This window comes from Heliangelus exortis, chromosome 3 (genome assembly GCF_036169615.1).
Source record: "Heliangelus exortis chromosome 3, bHelExo1.hap1, whole genome shotgun sequence".
Classification (NCBI taxonomy): Eukaryota; Metazoa; Chordata; class Aves; order Apodiformes; family Trochilidae; genus Heliangelus; species Heliangelus exortis.
The window spans coordinates 114,956,307-114,982,146 of record NC_092424.1 but is presented as its reverse complement, the minus strand read 5'-3'; the positions used below and the strand labels follow the sequence as shown (position 1 = coordinate 114,982,146).

The 25,840-nt window shown below is 50.6% G+C and overlaps 1 protein-coding gene across 21 annotated transcripts in view; it reads right to left on the bottom strand.

Annotated features, from left to right (window-relative positions):
* DTNB (dystrobrevin beta) overlaps nt 1-25,840 on the bottom strand; it is a 172,777-nt gene that overhangs the window by 58,312 nt on the left and 88,625 nt on the right. For 11 of the 21 annotated variants that reach the window (XR_011725478.1, XM_071742339.1, XM_071742320.1 and 8 more), the window contains 4 exons: nt 24,596-24,673; nt 9,932-10,012; nt 5,925-6,015; nt 756-841 (listed from right to left, as the gene is read on the bottom strand). Coding sequence is in view for 20 of the 21 variants with exons in the window: in XM_071742339.1 (XP_071598440.1) it covers nt 756-841; nt 5,925-6,015; nt 9,932-10,012; nt 24,596-24,673 (336 nt within the window). In the remaining variant the exon portion in view is untranslated. Of the gene's footprint in view, nt 1-755; nt 842-5,924; nt 6,016-9,275; nt 9,782-9,931; nt 10,013-24,595; nt 24,674-25,840 lie in introns of those variants that run through there. The other 10 variants (XM_071742322.1, XM_071742324.1, XM_071742328.1 and 7 more) reach the window with 4 other exon arrangements.

The window sequence follows — 25,840 nt, the reverse complement described above, 5'->3', positions numbered from 1 at the left end:
GTAGCTGCTGGTCCTTTAGGGCTGCACCTTCTCTCATCCAGAGAAACATGAACTCAGAATGTGGACACTGAAGAAGCTGCCAGTGCAATGTGAGGATAAAAAGAAGGGATCTCTTCTTGAGAGACCCCCTGGAGCAGGAAGACTCCTTGAATCCCAGACTGGGCTGTGCTGGAGGGACTTCAAAGCTCACCCAGTGCCACCCCTTGCTGTGCTCCTTTTTCCAGGCCTCTCCATTCCTTCAGGCTCCGTTGTCTTCCACCAGAAGGAAAAATCCCCACTCATTCTTCTGAAGCTGAATTTACCCACCCCAGCCTCCCATCCTGCTCACTCTGCTACATCTCCTCTCCTGATCTTTGCTCCTGCCCATCTTGTCTACACCATGCTCCTGCCAAGAAAGGCTGGGCCAGATGAGCCTTGAGGTCCCTTGTAACCTCGGATTCTGGGATTTGATGGTTTTCTGATTTATTTTCTCCTGATTTTTTTTCCTGCTGCTCTCTGCACAGCTTGGTCCTGCTGCGAGAACTTTGCTGGGTTGGCAGAGAGCAACGTGAGGCAGCAACACAGTCGAGATAATTTTAAGAAGATCAGTGAAGAAGATCAAGCTTCTCCCTTTGGGAATAGAGCTCATGGGGTCAGCTCAGCTACACCCTTCATCAAGAGATCCAGGAACTCCTCCTGCTTAACAGAACCCAAAAGGGCTGAAAAGAACAAACACGAGGACTCCACAAGCATTGTTCCAGATCAAAGCTTTTTACCTGTTTTTGTTTTCCAGCTCTGCTATCAGCTGCCTTTGTTGTTTGTTGGCATCAAAGCTGAACCCCAGGTCTGCTGGTGGGCGAGGCTGGTGGGTGAGGAACAGAGAAGAATTAGACAGGAGATTGAGGATGGGAGGGGTTGGATCCAGCTCTGGGTCTCCTGAACACCCCAGGGTGGGCTATGGGGGCACCTCCAGATCAGGTTCCACAGCTGCCTGGGTCTGATCTCAGGGTGGGCAGCTGCTGACCTGCCTCACTGTCCATCTGAAGAATTCTAGTAACCTTTTTTTTTTGTGTCTTTTTCAAGACCTTCAGAAAAAAATACACTGTACCTATCTGTTCCTAAAGCATAGCCTGGCTCCTCTGGGAGGAGATGCAGACAGACCTTGGTCAGAAAGTCTTCTAGTGAACCACTGACCTTCCCATATCTCAGCTGGTGGGGAGAAGGCAGAATAATTTACATTTTATGGCCAGGATTATTCCCAGACATTAAATTTAACTGTGGTCACTGCCTCTGGAATCACAGGGTCTCATCCTGGCTCAGAGCATTTCCCCACTGGGATCCTGAGCTGGTGCTTTGGAGGCCACTCAAAGCTATCCTGGCCAGCAGGCACAAGAAGTTGCCCACGCAGAGCTGGGGAGAAATCTTTTCTCACGGGTGGGTGTCCCTGGCTGAGAAATCCCTGAGGAAGGTGCCTTGCTGTGACACAGCTGAGCCTGGCAGGGACCTCTGGAGTTCATCTGCTCAGGCAGCACCACCCAGAGCCAGGACCATGTCCTGAAGATCTCCACAGGAGATTCCACAACCTCCCTGGGCAACTTGTGCCCGTGCTTGGTCACCCCCACTCTGGGAATTGTTTCCTGATGCTCAGAGGGACCTTCCTGTGGCCCAGCTTCTGCTCGTGGCCTCTGGTCCTGGCACTGCTGCCAAAAGCCCAGATCAGATCAGATCAGTTTCTCACCACATTTTCTGCAGGGAGGCATTTCAAATGCTTGTAAATACAAGGTACCATCCCAATGCACAGATCTGGGGCTCCAGGCAGAGCATTGGTGGAACAGCCCCAATTTCTTCAGGGAATCAACTCCTCTGGAGCAAAGGGAAGGAAATCTGCCTGCAGCCACTACTCTCCTTTCTGACCAGCATTTTGTTACCACCAAGTTATTACCCTCCTTGCCTTGCAGGAGCTCTGGGGTTGTGCTGGGAAATGCTTTTCTCATAACTCCAGAAAGCAGCAGTCACCAGAGCACCTCCCTGATGCTGCTGCCTATGCCCACAGGCACTTCTGCACCCTGAGTTACCTCTGGTTCTCAAGACCTCTGCACTTCACAAGAAACAAACTCAGCCCCAGCCATCCATTTGCTACTCTGACACCTGCACTCCATCTTCCTGGACAGCTGTGAACAATCTGTGTCCTCCAAGATGTATTCCTCTCATTCCTTCCCTCCCAAAGCCCAGCAGGGCCAGCTCCAGACCTGCCCAGGGGTGCTGGGCACCAGGGAAGTGTCCCCTTCCTACTCAACTCTGGCAAAGGCCAGATTAAAAAACAGAAAAACAGAGCACAAAATCCTGTGGGGAGTCAGCAGTGTAGGAGAGGGTGAGAGGAGGGGTTTCCATCTGCAAGAGGGGAGATGGAGGGAGAAATTCCTTGGGGTGAGGGTGCTGAGCCCCTGGTTGCCCAGGTTGCCCAAGGAAGCTGTGGCTGCCCCATCCCTGGCAGTGTCTCAGCCCAGGTTGGATGGGGCTTGGAGCCCCCTGGGCTGGGGGAGGGGTCCCTGACCATGGCAGGGGGGGCACTGGGGGGGCTTTGAGGTCCTTCCAACCCAAACCACTCCATGAGTATAGAAAATGCCTTCAAATTTACTACAAAAGCTAATAACCAACCATCCCCATTTTGCAAGTGCATGAGAAAATTAACAGTTTATACAGTTTTGTCCCCTGCAGCTTCTCAGTAAGGAATAAACATCTCAGGAAGAGAACAGTCTTGTTATGGCACAGGAAGAAGGGGGACACAGCTCCCAGTTTTCTGGCCAAGGTTCCCATCACCAAAGTGCAGACCCCCACGGGATCCTCCAGCAGGAACTCCGCTCTACTTGTTCTTTCTAAACTTAAAATGTATTTATTAAATAATGCCTACAGCCTGGAAAAAAAAAATCTGTGAAGGGAATGTTACAAATCTTGTTGAGTTTGTAGGTAGTTCTGAGGAGCTGAGATGATGAGAGGCTTTTAGGTGCTTCATGGTGAGGGAAGGACACCAACCACACTCTGCTCTCAGAAAAGAGCAACGTGGGCAAGAAGCTAATTATCATAACTCATCCACATCACTCAACCTAATTACCCACTCATCCAGAACTGGCTATTATGTTTATCAGGTGCTCCTGCTTTTCCCAGCAGCAAAGCTGCACAGGTCAGCAGAGTCCTGCCCGGAGAGCTGGGTCCCCGTGGGCCTCTCTGCTCCTGCCTGCTGGCTGGGTCACTCCCCATCACAAGTCACCAAAAACCAGGGGAAAAATCTGTCTGAGAGCAGACACTGGCCCTGGGGCAGAAGCAAGAACTCCAGAGGAGCTGGGAGTCTGATCCCAGCAGAACGTGGGGACAGAGCTGAGGCAGAGCAGGAGGAGATGAGGGAGGCACTGGCTTGGAGAAAGGGATGTGATGTGCAGGACATGGATAACAGAGGGCCTGGGGTTGCTTTGTACATAGAATCATAGAATCACTCAGGTTGCAGACCTTCAAAATTGAGTCCTACTGCTCACATATCCAAGCAACCACTGTCCCCAAGTGCCACAGCAAAGCACTTCCTCAGCTCCTCCCTGGGGCTCCAGCCCTGCCCTGGGCAGCCTGGGACAGGCCCTGACAACCTTTTCCAGGGAGAAATTGTTCCTAATATGACAAAATCATAGAACAGACTGGTTTGGGTTAGAAGGGACCTTAAAGCTCAACCAGGGCCATGGTCAGGGACCCCTCCCCAGCCCAGGGGGCTCCAAGCCCCATCCAACCTGGGCTGAGACACTGCCAGGGATGGGGCAGCCACAGCTTCCTTGGGCAACCTGGGCAACCAGGGGCTCAGCACCCTCACCCCAAGCAATTTCTCCCTCCCTGCCCTGGAGAGATCTCCTCTCCATCTCCCCTCTCCCAGCTGCAAACCCTTCCCCCTCGCAGGCTCCCATCCCTCCAGGCCCTTGTCCCAAGTCCCTCCCCAGCTTTCCTGGAGCCCCTTCAGGCACTGGAAGGTGCTCTAAGGTCTCCCCGTTGCAGCCTTCTCTTCTCCAGCCTCAACACCCCCAACTCTCTCAGCCTGGCTCCAGAGCAGAGCTGCTCCAGCCCTCCCAGCAGCTCCAGGGCCTCCTCTGCACTGGCTCCAACAGCTCCGTGTCCTTCTGCTGATGGGGACCCCAGAGATGGACACATGTGGGGTTGGGTGACCAACACGGGGATGTCTGGGGTGATGCTGAGCTTCTCCTCCCCCCACACCCCAAAGTCCTTCTCCTCAGGGCTGCTCTCCAGCCATTCCCCACCCATCCTGGAGCTGTGTCCCACCTGGCAGGGCCACACGTAGCCCTGAGCCACTCCAGGTCAATAAAAGGGATTTTGTCTTCTGCAGGCTGGCTTGGAGCAAACAGGAGTCACCCAGTGGGACCTGGAGTGACCATGGAGTCTCCCAGCATGGAATGGAATGGTGCTGAACTGCCCAGCAACGAGTGACAAACACTGCCTGCTCCTTCCTCCTCCTCTTCCCTGCCTCTTTATTTGTCCTCTTTAAGAAGAACCAGACCTGGATGTCAAGAATTAACTCCCAGAAAGGCATTTCCCCTGGACCCCTCCATGGAATGTTCTCAGATGGGTCTGGCAGGGACCCTGCTCACAGCCACCAGGCTGCTCCAGGCACTTCAACACTTCACCTCATCTGAGATAAAGCAGAAACTGCTGGGCTGGGGCAGTCCCCACCAGACTGTGCTGCTTCCAGCATTACCACAGCCCCCTGCTTCTGAGAGCAAGAGACTCAGCACTGGGCTGCTGGGGAATGAACTCCATTCCCAGTGCTTCCAGCACTGTTCAAAAATGAAAGCACTGCACAGAATCAGTGTCACAGACTGACAGAACTGTTCTGGTTGGAAAAGACCTTTGAGATCATCAAGTCCAACCCAGCAGTGCCCAGGCCCCCCCTGCCCCATGTCCCTCATCCCCACATCCCCAGGGGTTGCTCTGAAACCTCTCCAGGCATGATGGGGACTCCAGCCCTGCCCTGGGCAGCCTGGGCCAGGCCCTGACAACCCTTTCCAGGGAGAAATTCTTCCCCAGCTCCAACCCAAACCTCCCCTGGCACAGCCTGAGCAGGATCCACATGTGGCAGGATCCACATTCTGCCAGAGTGGTCAGATGCTTAGGAGAGGACATTGCTCCTGCTTGGGGGTGTGGAAGAGAAGAGCTCTGTCTGAAATGCTTTATGGATAAGAATATATTTTATATGGATAATATTATGTTGATATGGATATGAATATGTTTTGTAACAGCCATCAAGTAGATGGAGTACTGCTGGGAAGGTGGGAGATGGGCCCTGCAAAACCTGCTCTCCTTTTGATGGAGAAACCAGCAAGGGCACGTCCCTCCCCACCCAGCTGGGCTGCCAGCATTCTACAGTTTCACTACGTTCTTAATTGCCAGGATCCCCTAGAGCTCTTTTCTCTCAAAGCAGCATTTATTTTGCCAATTTAAAATTGGTTGGGTGCTTCCTGTGATATCCTTTACTACAGGAGGCTGCAAACATAAACCCCTTCACCCCTTCCTCTTTTCTTCCTTCCTTCCTCCTTCCCCCTGGAATAAATACATTCCATAGCGTTTGCTCCATGGTTTGTTTTCCTCAGGTACCTACGTATTTATCTCTTCTCTAGGCTAAGCAGGACTAAGCTGCTTATTCCCTTCTCTCCTCTGACCTCATTTCTAATAATTTGTGTTGCTGTTTTCCCCTTCCCCTGCTCCTCCCCCACAGTATTTCTGCTGAAAACCACCAAGCCCTCGACAAACAGCAACACCAAAAATCGACATTTTCATGCAGCTATTAGCATTTGGATACAAATGAAAACTGAAAACCCCCAGACCCCAATCCCAAGGCCCCAAGCAGTGCCCCCAAGCCCCCTTTTCCCCCCCCTGTGAGGAGGAGCATCACTCACTGTGCTCCCAGCCTCGGCTGCCAGGCGGGCGGCGTAGCGGGCGATCAGCCTGTGCTCCTCATCCAGCCGGCCCGGGCTCTCCAGGACACTGCTGGGAGAACCAGAACACCCATCAGGACCCAGCACCCCTCTGGTTCCTCACCCCAGGGATGACAGAGAGCAGGGGGGTTGCTGCATTAGAGAGGAACAGAGGAGTCAGGCTGGGAAATAATCCGGAGCGTTCCCGGTCCCGTCCCGCTTCCCAAGAGGGACGCAGCTCTCCAGCCCTTCTGAGCAGCACCACTTCTCTCCAGGGTTGATGCATTCTGGTTTTAAATGATTAAAAATAATTTGCTTTCAACAATTTGTAAATACACATCACCGGGAACAAATTTAATTTGTCTCCTGAGGAGTTTTTCTGCAAATGCTTTTGGTTTACTTGAGGGAAAAAGGGGCAAAGAACTGGATAAGGGAGAAGAAAAAGCTTTGTCCTGGGGAGATGTTGGATGAGCAGGGCCAAAGTTTGGAGGATTTTCAGGAGGAAGAGCAGGGGGCATCATGTTGCCTGGGAAGAGCAGGCTCAGTCACTGAGCAACATCAGCTTAAAAGCAGAGTCCATTGTAAGCCAGCCTGATTTACACCTGGATTACTACCACCTTACACCACTCCAAAACTTGGTCCTTCCCACCCCAGAGAGCAGAGGAGGAACAAGTTCCAGCTGCAGACAGGCTGGGAAATATTGCTGGAAAAGACACTAAAAATATTTCCAATAATGAGCAGCAAGAGAGGTGCCAGAGGAAGGGAGAAGGAATTTTGGACCAGGAGAAGTTGAGGCAGCAAAGGGGAGAGAGCCCCAGGAGGAGGAAGTGAAAGCAGCACCTGGACCTCCTGACACTTCCCACAGCCTCATCCCCTCCCTGCACCTTGATGTGATTAATCCAACCTGGAAACCCAGCCTCAGCTGGCACCACCTCTTACTGCTCCCAAACAATTACCTTTTAACTACAAACACATGGGGACAAATGAGAATTTTCAGGTTGTATGAACTGGAACCATCCAAGACTCAGATCTGCCACCAGCCCTGTTCTGGTGGCACAAGGACCTGCCAGGGAAAAGCCAAATCAACAACTTTTAAAGCCCACATCTAAATGAATGATCCCATGAGTTGCTTTTACTCCACATTACCACTTCACAAGACAATTTACTTTTTTTTTTTTTTTTAAAAAAAAAGGTCTTAATTTCACAGAGTTACGGTGACACTACTGAAACACCACAGATTTATGATTACCTTATTCAAAGACCCAAACCTCTCTTGCATCCAGTATGTTTATTTAAGAATGCAGCTTGAATTTCTTTTTTTTCCAGTGCCAGATTTAACAACTTGATCTCTCTTAAGACTTTGCAAGCCTGCCAGATGACATGTTTGGGATGGGCTGGGGACAGCTGTCTGGGTGCAGTGGATGCATGGCTGCAGTTCCCCTGATGAGCCTACAGTGAGTACAAACTGCACTGCTACCTCTCCTTAGCTAAGTGAATTAGAAAATAGTTACTGCTGAGCTCTCACCTTCCTGAAGGAAACCTGTCATGTAAAAGGATATAAAAAATAATTTAAAATAATCCATTCTGTGTTTGCTTCTAGAAATACTGTGCAGATGGAGAGGATGTGGAGTTCAAGTACATCTCCAGGCCCTCCTGTGTGTTCTTTAACATAAAACAGTTTGAATAAACAAACCACGATGAACCTGCCACTGTCAGGTGAGGAGAGAGGGTGTAAAACACCATCTCCAGTTTTGTACATCACTACAGGAAGAAAACTTACCTCTTTGTAGCTGTAATATCTGTGGAGACACTGCAAAGGATTCCTACCCTCAACACCCTTCCTTGCCCTGAGCCCTGCAGAGCATCCCAGGGATGGGGCAGCCACAGCTTCCTTGGGCAACCTGGGCAACCAGGGGCTCAGCACCCTCAAATTAAAGGATTTCTCCCTCCCTCCCTCCCTCCCCAAGAGCTCCTCTCCATCTCCCTTCTTGCAGCTGGAAATCCTTCCCCCTGGTCCCATCCCTCCATGGTGCTGGGAGGTGGCACCAGGCATGGCTTGGTCTTCCAGCACTGGTCCCTGGTGTCAGCTGATGGTGAGCCAAGAGTAAGGCTCCTGGGGACAGAACACCTTCAAGAAAAGTTACTTTTTCCTCCCCTTCTCCTTTAAAATTGGGAGTGCTGTAGACAACTGCAGTTTCAGATCCAGGAATGTAAAGGAAACCAAATCAAAGCAGCTGAGCAGTAACCCCCATCCATCCCTCAGCATCAGCAGACCAAAAGGAATCACCTGCATCAGTGGCCATCTGTCCTCTGCAGGAAATGCAGGACACAAAATACTTAATTTTTCTGATAAAAAGTGGAGCTGAACTCAAGGTTTCATGGAGAGAAAAGCAGCAATGCTGGGGATGGAGAAGGGAAGTTATGAACACCAAGCTTCAGAAATCAGTAATAAAACACCCTTCCAAGGGATGGAGCAGAGCTCATGGGCTCAAAAAGCTTCCCAGCTGTACCTGGGGCTCCTCACTGCACTCTGCTGCTGCCTTGCTTGCAGAATGTTCTTTAGGGTGGGGATTTTCTATTATTTCTTTGAAAAGCACTCAGCTAACCTGGCTTGCTACCACCATAATATAGGAGGTTTAAAAAAAAAAAAAAAGAAAACCTCTTATTGTGAGCTAAATGAAGGCCCCTGAGCTCCGTGGTTACATTCCTCAGGTAGCCTGGATGGGCTCAGCAGTGATTCCCATCATTTTTAAATGGTGAAATATCTCAGGGACCCTGCTTAGCCAAGGCTCAAAGGCCACCACTGCTTGGCTGAGAGACAGGAGAAGCAGAGCTGAGCAGGCACTGAGCACAGCCTGGGAGTGCCAGGGAGAGAAGTCTGAGTTTGCAGATGAAAGTTAAAGCATGTTAGTAAGGGCATTGTCCAAATGCCTGGACACTGTGACAGATGACAGAGAGGATGCTCCAGTGGCCTCTTTTGTCCTGCCCTGGCAGCAGAGGGTCCATGAGGAGCAGAAGAACAGCAGCTGGGTCAGTCCTGTACCTTGTCTCCAAGAGCAGATGGAAGGAGAACAGAAGAGAGAAAGCTGGTGCTGGTTAGTCCAGGAGAAGCTCTCTGTAAGATTTTCTGATCATCAGTCAGGAACAGGGGGAATGCAGGGCTGGAGGGGTTCCCTGGGCATCTCCACACTCCCTGCCAGCAGCAGAGACATGAAAGCTGCTACATGAAAGTTTGGTGATGACCAAATGAAGGGACAACAGAGCCCAGATCCCATCAAATCTAGTGCTGACTTGGAAGCCTCTCCTGTGCACAATAAATGGGTTTTAATTATTTTCTTTTAAATTTTTTTTTAAAATTTGAAGACACATAAGCCTGAGAACCTCTACTCCACCTGGGTGCACCATGACAGCTGAGGGCTACACACCCTGTCTCACTCTGTCACATCCTCTTCAAGGTGTGCTCCTCTGGACCTCCCAGTCCTCTGATCCCAACCACTGGCTTGGAAATTCTTTGGGTTTTATTGTCTGGTGGACAACACCCTGGGCTTTCAGTTCCTAGCAGGTGCCTCCCTGCCAAACAAAACCCTGAGCTTCCAGTGCTCAAAAAAAACCAACAGCTGCCCAGGGAGGAGTCCCCAGCCCTGGGGATCCTCAAAACTGCCACTGGCACCTCAGGACATGCTCCAGTGGGCACTGTGGGGTTTTTCTGGGTTGGACTCAGTGGCCTTAGAGGTTTTTCTAAGCAGGAGAATTCTGTGATTGAGCAGGTGATGCTGATGGGACTGAAAGAACTCCTTTAGCCCAGGCACAGAGGTGGTGACAGGACAGGACACCTGTGACTGAGGTGGAGAGAGGCAGCAGCAGTGAGGAGAAAGCAGAGATTTATGGAATCCAGGGCTGGTTTGGGTCGGAAGGGACATTAGAGATGGCCACTCCCCAGGGGAAGCAGAGTTATGGTCTGGGGAGCAGGAGAGGTGCCTGTGACTGACCGTGCCCTGCTCTGCAGCCGGGTGATGTAGGCGGCTATCAGGGTGTGCTCGTCAGCCTCGGGCTTGCTCTGTAACCTGGCACTGATGGAGGCAAAAAGAGAAGCAAACAAAACATAAATACAAAAGCAAATAATTCACGAATGTCAACAAAAGGAACAGGTAAAAAATTAAACGTGAACGGATGAGTAATTAAAAATGTGCTGGGACTGCTGCCAAAGAGCTCCAGAAGCTGCCCAGAGCACCACGGGCTGCTCCTTTATCTCTGGGATCAGAGCAGGCTCTCCTGTCTCTCTTACAGCAATAAATGATGAAAGTGATAAAAAATTAAAATATTAATGGTTGATGAATTAACAGCATTGCCCTCTAACACAGACTCATTAAAGGAAGCTGAACCTTCTGTTGTTGTGAGGGCTCATAAAAATAAAGCTCCTCCAGCTCTGAGTATTTCTAGGGATAGAGACTGAATGCCAGGAACACTTGCCAGAAGTAACCCCCATAAATAACAGCTTGTCGGGTTGTTACCTACAGGATGAGTCTCCAATGTGTAGGGCTGTTACTGCAACACAATACCCCTTCCTCCCTAAAACACAACTGAACAAGAAATCCCATTTTTCATTCCCATGTCAGGCATTGGGGCTGCTCTTTCAATCCCTGGCCTGCAGTTAATCCCTTCTCCAGGCACGTGCAGGAAGTATTTGTTTCAGAAGCTTTTACAAATATGGCATTTAGTGCTTTCAGCAGCAATGTAGTGCTATTATGAAAACAGAATTCACATATTTTTTTCTTCAGGCAGACAAACTCTTTTCTTCCCTGCTACGTGCAGCAACATGTCAAGAGATCACTGCCAGCAGCCCAGAGACCTTAAAAAAAAAAAAAAAAAAAAAAAGCAGCAAACTGGAATTTCCCACATCAGCCCCTCCAGGCAAGGAGCAACCTTTGCAGTAATGGCTTTGGAGTAAGAAAGGGGCTTCACAAGAAGCACCCTGCAGTGGGGGTTTTAAGCAACCTGCTGCACCCATGGCAGAGCTGCACCCGAGACCTTCTTCATCAGAACTTGTTACATGGGCTCTGTTGAGGAGAAAAAGAGAAAAAACCCAGCAGAAATGACCAGGTTCTTGTCCCAAACTGGGGATGGGTTAACAGGATTGGCACGCCTGGGTTTGGAAGAAAAAGAAGAGTCAGATGAAATGAACGTGTGCCCCAAAACCTCTCATCTTCTGTTCCTATTTGGAGCACAGGGGTGGCCCAAACCCTCCAGAACTTTGCTCAGCAGCACCTCCAAACCTCAGAGAAAGCACTAAATGCAGAATGAAGAGAGGAGGAATCCCTGCAGCATTCCAGGTGCTGCACAGGGGGAGGTGCACCTGTAGGGTGGACATTAGGAAGAAATTCTCCTGAGGGTGGTGAGACCCTTGCCCAAGAATTGCTTCACCCCATTGCTCAAGCCATATTATCAGGGGACAGGATGTGGACCTTGGTCTCCTGTTGAAGCTGTTTCATCTAAGACAGACTCTTCACATTAAGGAAAATCAGGATGGCTCTACAGCTTGGGAACTGATGTAACCAGAACCATGATGTGGAAGAGACCTCCAGAGGTCTGCAGCTCCCCCTCTCCTCAAGGGGCATCAAAAGATGAGCCAGAAGATGCTCTGAGCTGGCAGGATGGTGCTGTGCCAGGGACCTGGTCTGAAACAGAGCTTAACCATGCACCTGAAACCTCCCCTGCTGAGAGCTGGATCTGCTGGTTCTCCTCTCTGCTCCCCAGCTGGACACAGAGTCCTCTCCCCCACCTCCTCCCACAGGAACCACCATAGGAACTCCCCTTCCCTGGAAGGTCAGGTTCTCAGTACCTCCAGCTTCTTCTGGGCTTGCAATGTGTTCACAACCTCCTTAGGACCTGCTGTCCAGAAGCTGACACAGCAGCTGGAATTGCAGCCTGAGCTGTGCAGGATGCTGTGCTCCTGCTCCCACACCCCAGCACATCATCACCTCCTCCTTTTAGGGGAGGGGGGTTTTGTTGATTTGCATTCAGCTCCTAACCCCCACACACACTTCCCCAGACACTTTTCCCCTCAGGTCCCACTCCTTGGCTGCTCTCCACTTGTTATTAATTCATTTCATTTTTGTTTTCTGTAGCTCCAAGCTGCCTTTATTCATTTCATCTTCTTGATCTACAGGACCCCCTGCACCAGGTTCAGGACCCCTGGCACATCCCCTGCTCCATGCCAGGGTGACACTCCTGTCCATGTGTCCCCTGTGTCACCCTGCCAGCTGCCAAGACATAAACTGAGTAACACTGAAGGGGGAACAGACCCCATGGGATCCCACCCAACACGCTGTCCTTTTCTGGTAGGAAAATATTGATATTTTCTGTCGCTGACTGCAGTTTTTCCACCGGTTCTGTACCCACCCAAGAGCAGTTTCAGACCCCACTCACCTCCTTCATGTATGAAAACATCAGATGGGAGAGTGTCAAATGCTTTATGAGTCAATTCCTTTCCCATGAGTGCTTCCCCCTCCCTCCCCAGGCCACCCACCCCAGCAGAACCACCCAGGTCCCACTCTTGTACAGGGTTTGTTTTCCACACAGAGGTGTCAGGGATTCCCACCCTCCAGGTGGGAGCTGAGTGATGGTTTTATCCCGAGTCTGCTTCACTGCCATGGACTGAGCTGGTGACAGATGAGGGGGAAGGGTTTCCAGCTGGAGAGGAGATCTTGGGGAGAGAGAAATTCCTTGGGGTGAGGGTGCTGAGCCCCTGGTTGCCCAGGTTGCCCAAGGAAGCTGTGGCTGCCCCATCCCTGGCAGTGTCTCAGCCCAGGTTGGATGGGGCTTGGAGCCCCCTGGGCTGGGGGAGGGGTCCCTGACCGTGGCAGGGGGGGCACTGGATGAGCTCTTCCCACCCACACCAGTCTGGGATTTTATGATTTCAGCAAAAATGCTTCTTCATAAAGCTCTGAAGCAGATAAACAGAGATGTCATCCTTTGACAAAGCCACAAAGGATGGTGGGGACAGCCACAGCTGTATTTGCACCTCTCTGATAATGCCTTCAAAACCTAAACCCTGGGAAAGTCTGATGCAGAAAAAACTCCTTTAGAAAGTACCTTGCTATTCATCCAGCCCTGTGAGTGCTATCTACACAGAAAGCTGGGGCTGAGAAGGGACCTGAGAGCACCTCAGAACTGCACCAGAGTGACAGAACCTCTAGGTTTTCAGAAGATGGTGTCAAGAGACAAAATATCACCTCCTCCCCCCAGGTTAGCCACATGCTGTCACTGAATTCTTCAAAGCAGCATTAAAACATGATTCTGGAGTACATTTCCATGCTTTTCATCCAACAGCAGCCAGGCAGAAACCTGTTACACCCTGCAGAGCCAGGGCCAGGCAGCAAGAAACGTTACCAGGGACGAGAGGGAGAGAAAAATGAGGTCAGAGGAAATGCCCACAGGAGGCTCCTCCTTGTCCTGCTGCTCAGGGGTGATGGATGAAGGTTGTGGTCGGGTTGCTTGGTCATGCCTGGAGCTCCAACACGTACCTGCACATCAGTGACAATGGGGTTCAAAAGGTTCCTTGGCTCCTGCCCCAGATTTTGCACCCTAAGACTTGGCTCTGCAGCTTTATAAGCAACCCAATAAATTATGGAAGTATTCAAACGGTGCTTTTGATGTCTTAAGTTTTAATTTCTGTTTGGAAATCTACCAGGCAAGCCAAGTAAAATAGACAATTTATTTCAAATCCTGTAATTTCCAGCAAGAAATCCCTGGAAGTTCTGTTCTGCTGCCTCATAACTTTGTAAATCTTCACAAAACTGCAGAGTGCAGCTCTGGCTACTGAGAGCCAGAGCTTTTGAAGGAGCTTTTTGAAGGAGTTGCCAGGATGTAATCTAGAGGGATCTCTTGTTTTCTGTCACATTACTTTCCCCCATGATTGATTTAAATAGATGTAAAGGTCAGAAAGGATAATTACCACCATTCTCTGCACAGTTCAGACTGAGAAGTTTAGCAGTGGAATTCCTGGCTGAAAGCCATGGCTCTGGCTGACCTGCAGCCACTGTGCAGACATTGATGTCATCTGCCCTGGGGATTCAAAGTCCTGAGGAAGCCACCACTTTGCCTCCAACACCACAACCCAACTCATTTCCTCAGCCCCCCACCCCATCTCCAGCCACCATCCTGCAGGGGAGAGGCTGGGGGGTCCCATCCCAGCTGAAAACCACACAAATAATGAGACAGAGCAATGGAACGTGAGGATGGGAGAAAGAACCATCTTGTAACACCTCAATTTAAAGGGAGAGGGGACAGGGAGGAAGGGCCACCAAGATGCTGAGGGGACTGGGACATCCCTGCTGTGCGGAGAGGCTGAGGGAGCTGGGCTGAACCCATTGCCACAAACACCTGGAGGAGGGAAGGAGGAAGGAGCTGGGCAGGAGCAGAGGCCAGGTGCACAAAATAAGAATTCCATCTGAACACAAAACCTCCACTTCTTTACCATGAGGGTGGCCAAACCCTGGCACAGGCTGCCCAGACAGGCTGCAGAGCCTCTGCTTCTGGAGATGATACCAAAAGCCCAGCTGGACATGGTCCTGGGCAGCCCCCTCTGCACGACCCTGCCAGAGAGGGGCTGGACCAGACAATCCCCATCTGACCTCCACCAGCCTCTGCTTTCTGTGACTTTCTTAGCCAGACACAGAACTGAGCTGACAAGCTTCAGAGCAAAGATCAGGTAGCTTGGGAAAAACCCAACCATCTCAGTTCCAAACCCAAGATTTATATTTAATTCAGATGTTTTCCTCTTGATCTTGAATCCAATACCCACTGAAAAGCAGTGTATAAATATCCCAACTATTCCCCCTGCAGATGCCTTTGGAGCCTTTTTTCCTCCTCATCAAACTCTCTGTGCTGTCTCCTCATGCATCTCCCCCACACCCTCACAACTGCACCCAGAGGACTTTAAACCACAAGCTAAAAATAAATGCTCCAGGCAGCAGGTATCAGTTTCAATAATAAATGCAGGGACACAGAGGGGTTTCTGTGTGAAACTGTGAGGCTGATTCATTACACTGACCCCTGTCCTCACCTGCCTTCCTCCTCAATGTCCCTTTCCCTTTCATCTCACAGAATTAAGGAATGGTTTGGGTTGGAAGACACCTTGCAGATCACTGGGTCCATCTCAGCACTGCCAAGGCCACCACAAGATCATTGATCCCAACCACACCCCAATGCTGCCCAGGCCCCCCCTGCCCCATGTCCCTCATCCCCACATCCCCAGGGCTTTCTCTGAAACCCCTCCAGGCATGATGGGGACTCCAGCCCTGCCCTGGGCAGCCTGGGCCAGGCCCTGACAACCCTTTCCAGGGAGAAATTCTTCCCCAGCTCCAACCTAAACCTCCCCTGGCACCACTTGAGACCATTCCTCTTGTCCCATCCTCATCCTGTTTATTCTCCCATCCTCATTGCACAAGCTTCCATGTGAGCTGGGATCTCCATTGTCTCCAGACAAAGAGATGTTTTTATCCCTTTTCTACAAAGAAAGTCTGTTTTGGTATTGTGTAGGAATACACAGGGGGTGTAGAGGAGATGTGGGAAGGTACCCACAGGGTGTGATGGTGCCCAGACATCACAGTAGGCATCAGCCACAATCCCCCAGGCTCAGGCTACTGAGTTCTCTGCCCCAAAACCTTTTTGGGGCTGAAACCACAGCTCAAGTGGCTCTAGGATCTTGAGAGGTTACAGAGGTCTAAGCAGCAGAGAGTAAGAAAAAGGAATGCCAAAGGAGGGGGGGGTCAGTCAGAAGGAAATGTCAGAGAGATGGAGGTGGGAATGGGAAGAAAGCAGAAATTAGGCACCTTGGAAATTGTCACAGGATAAATTAAGCCAACCAAGGAAATACAAATCACTCTGGGTTACAGAACATAAAAAACCCCAAAAACAAAACAACAAAGCAACACAACCAAACAACCAAGAGCTGCCTCAGTGCCACAGACATGAAAGTCACTGGCACAGAGGGGACATTTCTGGAGGTCTGGACAAAAAGCTGGCAAGGACCCAGCCATGCAGCCATGTGCAAACCCAGGGAAGGGCAGAACTCAGGGGTAACCCTGCTGCTGGAGACAGCAAAGTTAAACAAGAGCAAACAAAAATAAGGGCAGGAGGAGCATAAGGGACTTGTCAGAGCAGATAACAGTGACAGTAGGAGCAGAGGACTTAAAATAAATATGCACTGGAGCTAGTGAAAATAAAACCTCAGATGGGAAAAAGGAGGTTTCTGAATATTGTCTGGGCAGGTGCCATCATATACCTCTCAACTTGAGGTCTTAAGTTGCTAATAGTTTTCTTTGAGGCTGTAAGAACATCTCTCACCTGGCCCACAGCAGTGTCTGTGCTCTCCAGGCTCCTTAGACACCAGAAAATCAGAAGGCAAGATTTGGTGGCACTACAGGTAGCAAATACAGCACTGGCTGGGCTGCTGGAAAGGAATTCTGCTCTAAAGACTCTTCTCCACCCAGGGGAGAAGCCTCTGCCTTCCTGAAGACACCTGGCTGGAGCTTTGTATGAGCCCTGTGTCTGCACTCCCTGTACAGCCACGGGGAGACAAGGGCCCTGCTGGGCTGGCACAGAACCCAGACTGGGCTGGGTGGGAAGAGACCCTCGAGATCATCCAGTCATAACCCCCCTGCCATGGTCAGGGACCCCTCCCCAGGTTGGATGGGGCTTGGAGCACCCTGGGCTGAGACACTGCCAGGGATGGGGCAGCCACAGCTTCCTTGGGCAACCTGGGCAACCAGGGGCTCAGCACCCTCACCCCAAGCAATTTCTCCCTCACATCTCATCCCCAGCTCCCCTCTCCCAGCTCCAAACCCTTCCCCCTTGTCCTATCCCACTCCAGCCCAGCCAGGACATCACCTTATTCCAGGCCACCACTAACCCATGTCCCACACCTGAGAATCACAGAATGCTCATGGCTGGAAAGGACCTCTGAGATCACCAAGTCCAACCAAACAATTTCTCCCTCCCTCCCTCCCTCCCTCCCTCCCTCCCTGCCCAAGATCTCCTCTCCATCTCCCCTCTCCCAGCTGCAAACCCTTCCCCCTCGCAGGGTCCCATCCCTCCAGGCCCTTGTCCCAAGTCCCTCCCCAGCTTTCCTGGAGCCCCTTCAGGCACTGGAAGGTGCTCTAAGGTCTCCCCGTTGCAGCCTTCTCTTCTCCAGCCTCAACACCCCCAACTCTCTCAGCCTGGCTCCAGAGCAGAGCTGCTCCAGCCCTCCCAGCAGCTCCAGGGCCTCCTCTGCACTGGCTCCAACAGCTCCGTGTCCTTCTGCTGATGGGGACCCCAGGGATGGACACAGCTTTACCCCAGGGGGGGCTCCCCAGCTCTCAGACCCCACCCCAGCCCTGCTGTCACACTGCAGAGCTGGGTGGGATGATGGTCACTCTTACAGCACCTATAGCACCCATAGCAGGAACAGGGATGTACAGAAGGAAAAAGCAGAGGGTGACCCAGCCACCTTGTCACACACAGTGCCTGCATGCACAAGAGGGAAACAGGGGGCATGTAAAGCCCAGCCTGGCTCTGTGGCAGGAGATGCTCCACAACCCACAGACTGACCATGGCTGCTGAGAAAACAAATGATGGGGAAGGGTGTTTGAAGAGGGAAACACAGATCATTAACCTAATTGAGGGTAGGTTGTTGTTGGGAACAGAGTTACCCAGAGAAGAATGGAACACGTTGACCACAACAGGAGGGGAAAAAAATAATCTGTGCCTGAAGTAATTTAAAATAAATTAGCTGAACGAAATAGCATTTAATGGGCTCAGCCCAGCCTTACAGAAGAGACATAATCATCTCCATCTATTTAGAGAGGCAGGTTGGCTGCAGAGATCAGAGAAAGGCTGTTTTGTTGTGCCACAGGTAACAAGTACAGGCAAGGCTGAGTTCCAGCTCTGTAAATGCCTCAATCAGGGCAGGGAACATCTGCTCCATCCCAGACATGAGCTCAGCACTGAGCCCCTGCCTTGCCTGCATTTGGAAAGGTCCATATTTTGCAAGATGAAACCCCCCAATCAGCAACATGGGGAATGTCAACGTGAACCCCCAGCCCCCCGGCCAGGGCTCTGCTGCTCACCAGAAAAAAAATCTTCCTCTGACCTCATTCTGTCCACAGCACTGGAGAGACAGCAGAGAGCTCCCTGCCTGCTGCAAAATGTGGACTTTGAATTGCTGGGGTCTCAAGAGTTCATTGCCCCTCTGGCTGTCTTCCCATTGGAAGCAGAGGATGAGGAGGCTGGAAAGGGCAGAGGTTCCCCTGAGATCTGCACAGAGCAAGGAGCACTGCTGAGAGCTCCTTCTCTTGCTCTGGGTTTCACTTTTTAGTTTGCAAAAAAAAAAAAAAAAAAAAAAAAAAACCCAACCAAAAAAAACCCCAAACAAACCACAAGTGAACTTGGGCATGAAAATCCTGTTCTTTGAGCTCAGTCTGCTTCCCAACAAAGCAGCTGTCAAAGGGAGGTTATTTCTGGCAGTGCTCACTGTGTCCTGGACAAGTGAGGAGCTCCAGGGTGATGCTGGCCTCAGGCCTGTCCTTTGGCTCTCTCTGTACAATAAATGGATGCAACCACCACAGGAGTCATCAAATCTCCAAATGCTTTGGGTGGGAAGAGACCTCAAAGCCCCCCCAGTGCCCCCCCTGCCATGGTCAGGGACCCCTCCCCCAGCCCAGGGGGCTCCAAGCCCCATCCAACCTTCAACACTGCCAGGGATGGGGCAGCCACAGCTTCTGGGGGTGAAGACAGCAGGGAAGATCCAGGTGGACACCTACACCTTACCTACACTGCACCTACAGGAAGCCCCATGACCAGCAGCTCCATTAGAGTATGGATGCAATTAAAAATGTGCAGAAGCAGTTCTCTTTCTTCAAAGAATTCATGCCCAGGTGTCCATTTACCATCCCTGCCAGCTTTGCTTTCTAATAAATTGAGCCACGTTTGCTCCCACTTTTGGGGAAAAAAAGCGAAGCAAAAGAAAAATTCTTACTCTTGGATAAGTCTACTGGTGGAAGTTGTAAAATCTTGGTGTGAAGGAAGAAAGTGAGATGAAGTGGAGAATGATGTGCAGAAAGGATCTGCCTTCTGCTCAGACTACAACATCCCTCTCACAGAAATCAAATATATTCCCAGCAAATGCTGCTGTGCTTTGCTGGTGCCCTTTCATCCTCCTTCAGCACCGAGGCCACCCAAGGGTGGGCTGAGCCCCATCCTTCCTGTTCTCAAGATGAATTTTGTGTCTGCAGGCAGGGAAGCACAGAACTCCCAACACTTCCACCCATCCCTGCTTCCAGGTGTGGAAATCAAAGCCCATTTTAGCAACTGAATCAGCTGCCAGAAAGGAGCTCAGAGACAGAAAAGGGGCAGTTTGAAGAGCCCCACACACCAGTGTGGATCCAAACCTCATCACCTCACACAGAGTGACCCTGGTGACCTGGTGTCTCTATTTCATGCTGCCCAGACGTGACAGAGCCTCCAGGTAGGGAAACCAGGCCCCTAATTTCAGTCAGGGATGAGCTTCTACAGGGGGGGTTAACCTGGAGCAACAGTAACTGCAATAAATCTCAGGGAAAACACTGTAATTAGACACACACAAGATGAAAAAACAGAAATTAAAGTTTTCCAATGGGGAAAACCCCATTTCTCCTCCTTACTGCACTGTTATTAACTTCTGACACTTGGACATGCTCCAGGTCTGGAGAAATGGAGGATACCAGGGATACCAGGGATACAAGGGACCTGGGCCACTGTGTCCCTGACAAACCAGGTGACAGATGAACCCACAACTCTCCAAAGTCCTCAGCCTTTCAGCCACTGCACTGAGAGTCACAAAATCCTGGGAAAGATGACGTGGTCTGTGGGTGGGCAAGTGCTGAGACCTCTGCAGCTGCACCAGGAGCTCAGCATCTCAGCTTTCCTGCCCACCACTGACTGCCCAGAGCCTGGACCCACCCAGGTACCACCCCCAGCCTGCCTGCACCCAGAGGTGATGCAGGAGCTGCTGGACCTCGTGATGCCCTTCCAGGCAAGGCTGAAAATAACCCCTGCAGAGATGGATTTACTTCCAGCTACCAATACCTGCAACCCAGCAACCCAGTCACACCTCTGCCCTCCCCTGGACCAACCAACCAGATTCTGCTCCTTTAGCATCCCATCCCCAGCTGGCAGGTTGGTTCTGTGGCTCTCACTCTACCTCGTTTTGCTGTATTCTTGTTGAAATGTGTGTGCTGGACCCCAGCCAAGGTTTTTAGCAGGATAAGGTAAAACCTGGAAAGCAGCAGTGCTTCTGTGGCATGCGTGGGCACAGCCTGCTGAAGATAATCCCTGCTACTTGAGAAGCACTTTGCAGTGCAGCTGAAGCAGGGGAGCCCTGCAGGGATGGAAACACCTTGGATCACACGAAGCTGTCATCAGAAATGGCTTCGTGCACTGAGCCCTCCCTCAAGAACCTCAGCTGAGCAAACAGAGATGCTCTGATGAAGACCTGAATTTCTCTTTGTTGTGTGATTAAACCCACCCCGACCCTGATTAGACTCAGGCAGGTGGATGCAGCCACCACAAGTAGATATTTCACAAAGAACAAAGGCCCTGAGCAGAGCCTGAGTGACAATACCTGTGGAGAGATGTGTTTGGGTCCCACTGAGAGCCTCAGGTCCATCCCCAGGGGGTTGTTGAGTGGTTATGGACAAGTGTGGCTCTGGAAGCTGAGGAGCTGGAATGATGGAGGCAAACATTACTGCCTGAGCCTGAGCAGCCTGGCTGCTCCCTCCTGCTCCAGGAAAAGATCACAGAATTACCTTGGCTGGAAAAGACCTTCAAGGTCATTGAGTCCAACTGTTAAAATAACACAAATGCCCCACCCCTTGGGAATAAGCAAGCATAGAGAGAAGAGGCTTCTACCCAGGAACTCCTGCAGAATCTGCTGGGTGAAGTCAGCTTCCATAACAGGACTCCTGAAAGTGGGGTCCTTCAAGAGGGATGAGCCAGGACCTTGGGAAGAGGCAGGTACTGGTATGGGGTTGGTGATCACAGATGATGCTACCTACAGTGTCAGTTCTCATGATGCCTGACAAAAGATGACACTTGAAAATAAGATGATTTCACCTTTCTAAAGGTCAGTTCCATACTGGTCTGGTGTCATTCCACACCTATGGAAATGTCTTAACTCTTGGGAAGAGCAAACTGTGGACAGAGGATGACAACAAGCATCACTGTGCAGAATCAGCCTCTTTCTTTGGTGTTTATCCCAAATTTGTTCCATCTGCCTCTCTCAGGCTTTGCTGGGGATGGTATCTGAAAAGAGTACGTGCAGCAGAGGTTCCATCCTGGATCAGCCTTGGAAGTGCTGAGGGAATGATGCACAGAAATTGGGAAGTCACCTCCAGTTACCTGCATGTTTTTCAAACCAGGAGCTGCTTGTAATCACCTGGCAGGTTGTCTGGTGATAACTGTGACCAAAGATCAGCCCAATGGCTGCAGTGGCCCATCTTGATGGTTTTGGTACCATCCAAGGCTGTTCTGATGGCCTCCTCAGGTCCCTGTACAGATGCAGCAGGCCTGAGCCAGCAAATGGTCACTGAGCCTCAGTTTTCCAGCAAGTCCTGGTAGGTGACAGCTGCAGGGTGGCAGAGGCAGGTGATGTGCCATGTGTCCAGACAGGTCTGAAAGTCTCCATTTCTGAATGATCTTTGGTCTACCTGGACAACAGGCAGCAGCAATTCCTTGCTCTTCTATAAACACAGAAATGCTCCAAGGCAAAGGGTGTTGCTGGTTCAGATCCCTTGTTGCTGATTCCATCACGAGCTCATTAGCCAAAATACTAATCTTGGTAGCCCCATTGAAGAGCTACTTATGTTTCCCTTGAACACTGCAGTTTCTATATCCAGTACTCCTGGGCTTCCTGTGCTCACAGCCAGATCTGTGCAGATCCTTGCCCATGGCAGAGGAGAGAAAGATTTCTTTAGTCCTGTGTCTTTGGGACAGTCTCTGCTTGGAAGAGACACGTGGATCCCTAAAATCCACACAAGCAGAAGAGGATGTGTCTGGAACAGCAAAGTGGGCTCAGATTTGACTACCAGTGCAGATCTGGTCATCTCAACTCAAAAAGAAATGTTGAAAGCAGAGGAGGTACTGAAAACCATGAGTGTGATCCCAGTCATGGGTTGCCTTCTGTGCAAGGCAGAACTGACTGAGACTCAGGCCAGAAGCAGGTGGGATACAGACAACCTCCCCTTCCATGAAGGAGATTAACAGGTGGATTTTCCAATAGAAAAAGGAAGAGTTGTCTCCAACAGGTCAGAACTGACTGGGGCTGCTGTGGTCTTTCCAGACACCTCAGTGTATGTCCAAAAAACAAGAGCAAAACTGGACCTTCAGGTGTGATTAGTGACATTCAACCTTACCCCAGCAACTGCTCCTTGTCATCAGGGGTGACAGACAGTGCCAGCATGGAATTCTTGTGCCTTAAGGCCCCTGACAATGTAGAGATCTTGTAATGAGCTGATGAGTGTCCACCTCCAACACTGCTTCACCTCCTAAGCTGCTGACTGCCTTTCCCTTCATTATCCCACACCAAAATGCTGCTCCACTCTTCCTTACCTCAAAATTCTGGGTCCACATGGCCCAGAAACCACGCTGAAGGTTCAGGTGGTGATATCAAGCCCTCATCTTATTCTGGGTTACTGCTTGCTATGGGTTTTCCCAGCATTTTCTGTGTATTCCCCCTTCCCAAATTAAAGGACCAGGTAGGGCAGGCCCTGCCCACCGAGGGACAGAGGCACAGCTGGCAGGTGATGGTGTGACTGACATATCCTGAATGAGTTTCTGGATGCTGACATGAAAAAAAAAAATAAGAAAAAAATAAAAGAAACCAAAAGATGGTTGCTGTGGATAGTCCTGACTCAAGTGTCACTGTCCTCCTCTTCCAGATCAGATGTGATTTTCCTAGAGAACACAGCAGACACAATCTGAGCCAGAGCCCAGCAGATGGCATGGGGAAAGTGTCTCTGCCAGATGGGGGAGATGGTCCTGAGGAGTGAGGGTTTGGTACGTGTGAGTTGTCCAGTTTGGGTAAAGAAAATAGCAACAGGTGGTTAAACCAAGGGGTGCAAGCTAAGGAACCAGGAGGTCACTGCCCCCAGCAACCACTGCTGGCAGGGGGCTGTACCCACTCTGCAAGACCTTCTGTGCAAGAGAAAGAGGCTGCAGGACAACCCTGCACAGAAGACAAAATCTTCTCTGGGAGATCTGAAGAAGGGGGTTGCCTGCACTACAGCAGATGAACCTGGGATGCCAAGCAGAGCCTAAAAGCAGAGACCTTGTCCACAAGTTTGCCTGAGGTGTTATGGGTCGTGTAGCTCAAGAAGTGCCTCCAGGACTGCTCTGGAAAGCACTGGCTTTGGGGACTGCCCACTCCCTCAGCCTCTGCACTTCTAATTCAGCAAAGGGAATTTCATGGAGTCACAGAACAGCCTGGGTTGGAAGGGACCTCAGGAGATGATCTGGGGCAGCCCCTGAGAGGAACAGGAGGAGGTGACCTGACACCTTGTCCAGCATCTCGAAACCCTCCAGCCATGGGGACTTCACCCCATCCCACATGGGAAGCCAGAGATGTTCCACACACTGTGTAGGGTTTGTAACCCACCTGGGATGGGTTACAGAGTCTGAAACAATGGTAACAGAGCCCGTTCAAAGCTGCAGACACAGCCCCCTTCTTTTCACAGAATGACAGAATGGGTAGGGCTGGAAAGGACCTTGATGAGCACTGAGCTCCAACCCCTCACTTTGTCAAGGACAGCAAAAGGAAAGCACATGGATGTCTGCTTAGTGCTGGCTGAAGGGCTCCTGCTGACAGTGAGGGACATGATGTGCCCCTTAAGCACCACTTTGTCACCAGAGCAGTGACAGCTGAGTTTCTCACTCCCTGCAGGGGACATTTATTCATTCACAGGTTTGAGCAGGTGAAGTCCCCAGTGCAGCCCCTTGCTGTGCTCCCTTCTGCATCGTAAAGAGAGGGAAAATTGCAAAGATGGGACCCACCTATTTTTGGTTTTACACATTTACATCCACACAATAATTTACAGATAAGCAACTCAGTAAATGTAAAACCCAAATCCAACTGCAACCTAAATGCCTCTTGTGTAGCCATGAGAAACCTGGGCAGCCCAGCATTGTTTAGCATGGAGAACAAGTGGAGAGGCAGCACACCCAGTACCTGAAATGTCCCCAGCAGAACAAAATAAAAATAATAAGAAAAATAATCCTCTGTACCCAGAGGAGCCTGTGATACAAGACCAGCCTTTCCCAAACTGCTCTGGAAGTAATGCTCAATTTAAAAATAAAACCAGCAATCTCTTGAGCACTTTTCAGATACTCCTCCAGTCACACTCCTGTAGTAATCCCTCCTCCAATAAAAGAAAATCACTCTTCAGAGAAAACAAAATGAAGCAAGGCAAACCCTCCCTCACATGATGAAAGCTGCACACACACAGTCTGAAGAGGCACTGGTCTGTGTCTGACATCCATTAGATGAGTCCTAGTGATGCAAAAGCCACACTCAGGACATTTTTTTTACCATAATGAATACATATGGGAAACAGACAACCAATATGGGAAGGCACACAGACCTTTTTGTAGGTGTGGGTGCTCCAGAGGACATGTGGGTCACCATGGTGTCATTCATGTTGGTCACAGGCCGAGGAGGACTGGAAGAGAAATATTTATTCCAGTTAATGATCTAAAAACAAACAAATAAATATAAAAAAATGAAGCAAAGGCAGTAGTAGGGAACAGGTGCCACTTGCTCTGTGACAGCTCCAGGAGCAGCAGCAGGAACTGCTCTGCACAAAGATGCTGGAGGAGCTTGGGTCTGCTCTGGTCACACAATTCATGTGTTACACTGGAATGAAGATAAAAGGAACATTTGTGTTACAAAACTGACCTTTGGCAGGGTCTGGTAGCTCAAAGACATGTAAGAACCATTCAAATTAGGGCAATTACTTGAAATGTTTAAAAACATTAAGCAAAGATTTACTGCAACCATTCCTACAACAGCAGCACACACCACCTGTTGGGTTCTTATTTTGACAAGTTCAAGTTAGCTGGGAAAAACAAACTGCTGGAGCCTCATGTTCCATGCTGCCCTACAAAATACTGCCAAGGACTGACCTTCCCATCAGCTGCAGTTTCACAGAACCATAGAATGGTTTGGGTTGGGAAGAACCTTGAAGATGATCGAGTTCCAACCCCTGCATGGTCAGGGACCCCTCCCCCAGCCCAGGGTGCTCCAAGTCCCATCCAGCCTGGGCTGAGACACTGCCAGGGATGGGACAAATTCCAGATCCTGAAGGTTCCCCAGTGCCCCCTGTGCTCCCTGTGCTTGGGGAGGGGGGACCCGAGGAGCCTGGGTGGGATGTCCCAGGGAGCAGAGCTACAGCAGTGACTGTCACACAACCAGTGTGACACATCTACCCCCAGTGACACCCAGAGACATCCACCATCCTCTCCCATCAGGCTTTCAGGGCCAGGCAGGGTCTGTCCCCAGATAAAATCTCCATTTGCACATGCACAGCATGGAGGAAAAGCCCAGAGCCTCCTGCTCACTCTGCAGGAGCTTCAGCTCCTGAGGTTGGTGTCTGCCCCCTCCCAGGGACACTGCCTGCAGGTAACACTGACACCCACCCTGCCCACCTCTGCTTTTCTCCAGCACAAAGGGGAAGAAGTGTCCAACCCACAGGGGTTTGCAAAGCCCATGCCCAGAGCTGCTCCTCTGCAGCTGCAGACACCAGGAATTGCCTCAAGACTCAGCACCCTCTTTCACTCAACACTTTTTGCAAGCCCAGTAATCCAGAGAGACAAAAAAAACCAACATT